The 1,079-nt window shown below is 57.4% G+C and overlaps 1 protein-coding gene across 1 annotated transcript in view; it reads left to right on the forward strand.

Annotated features, from left to right (window-relative positions):
* PBK (PDZ binding kinase) overlaps positions 1-1,079 on the forward strand; it is a 9,213-nt gene that overhangs the window by 2,914 nt on the left and 5,220 nt on the right. The window contains exon 4 of the mRNA XM_009645274.2: positions 523-692. Within this exon, the coding sequence (XP_009643569.1) occupies positions 523-692 (170 nt within the window). The remainder of the gene's footprint in view (positions 1-522; positions 693-1,079) is intronic.

Here is a 1,079-nt window from a genome sequence, read left to right on the forward strand (position 1 = left end):
GCGGGGGGTGCAGCCCAGGGCATGGTTGGCTTTCTGGGCTGCCAGCACACGTTGCCGGCTCCTGGCCAGCTTTTCACCCCCCAGCACCCCCAGGTCCCTCTGGGCAGGGCTGCTCTCCATCCCTTCACCCCCCAGCCTGTGAGGATCCCGGGGGTTGCCCCCACCCGGGTGCAGGACCCTGCCCTTGGCCTTGCTGGACCTCGTGAAGTTCTTTGTGGAAGGGTGCCTGTGAGACGAGGGCTTGCCCTTCCCAAAAGCCCCTCTGCTCTCCATCTCGCTTCTGTGGCTCCTTATCTTTGCAGCTGGAGACGCTGGTCCTGCGGATCTGCTGCTGCTCCCTCCTCTCTCCTGGTTCTCTGTCCTGCAAAAATTGGGGTAAAACCTCCCTGGCACAGGGCACACAGGTGACCTGGGAAGCGGCCCGGGGGCTGCTACGGGCTCTCCCAGAGGGGGAGCTCCTTTACCTCGACAAGGTTTTGGTTGGGTTTTATTTTTAACTAACAAACCAATCTTTGTTGGCAGGTTACCGTGCCTTTACCAAGGCCAACGATGGAAGCATGTGCCTGGCCATGGAGTACGGAGGAGAAAAATCTCTCAGTGACTTAATCGATGACAGAGCCACAAACCAGCTGGGCCCTTTCCCTGCTGCCACGATTTTCAAAGTCGCCTTGAGCATGGCGAGGGGGCTGAAGGTACGGTTAACGTGAACCGTAGCTGCTCGGTGTCGAATCAAAGTCACTGCTGACATGGGGAAAAGACATGAATTTGGGGTGCAAGAAGGCGGTGCCGGCAGAGGGAGGGCAGATGCCCTGGCCCTTCGTTAGGAGGCCTTGGTGGGGTTTTTGGGTGGGTTTTTAGGTTGTGGGGTTTGTTTTTTTTTTTTACCAGGCTGCTGTACAGACTCGGGTGAAAACTGAGCCCCAAAACTTGAGATTGAAGTCATATAAAAAAAATAAATGCAACAGGGGCGGTTGTCACAAATGCCCCGCTGCCCTCCCCTGGGGCTACCTGCTGTCCCTGCTTGCTAGCCGGCGAGGAGGCCAGCCTTGGCAGTGACAATGGCTAAGACAACGCCACGG

This window comes from Egretta garzetta, unplaced genomic scaffold, assembly GCF_000687185.1.
Source record: "Egretta garzetta isolate BGI_Z169 unplaced genomic scaffold, ASM68718v1 scaffold218, whole genome shotgun sequence".
Lineage (NCBI taxonomy): Eukaryota > Metazoa > Chordata > Aves > Pelecaniformes > Ardeidae > Egretta > Egretta garzetta.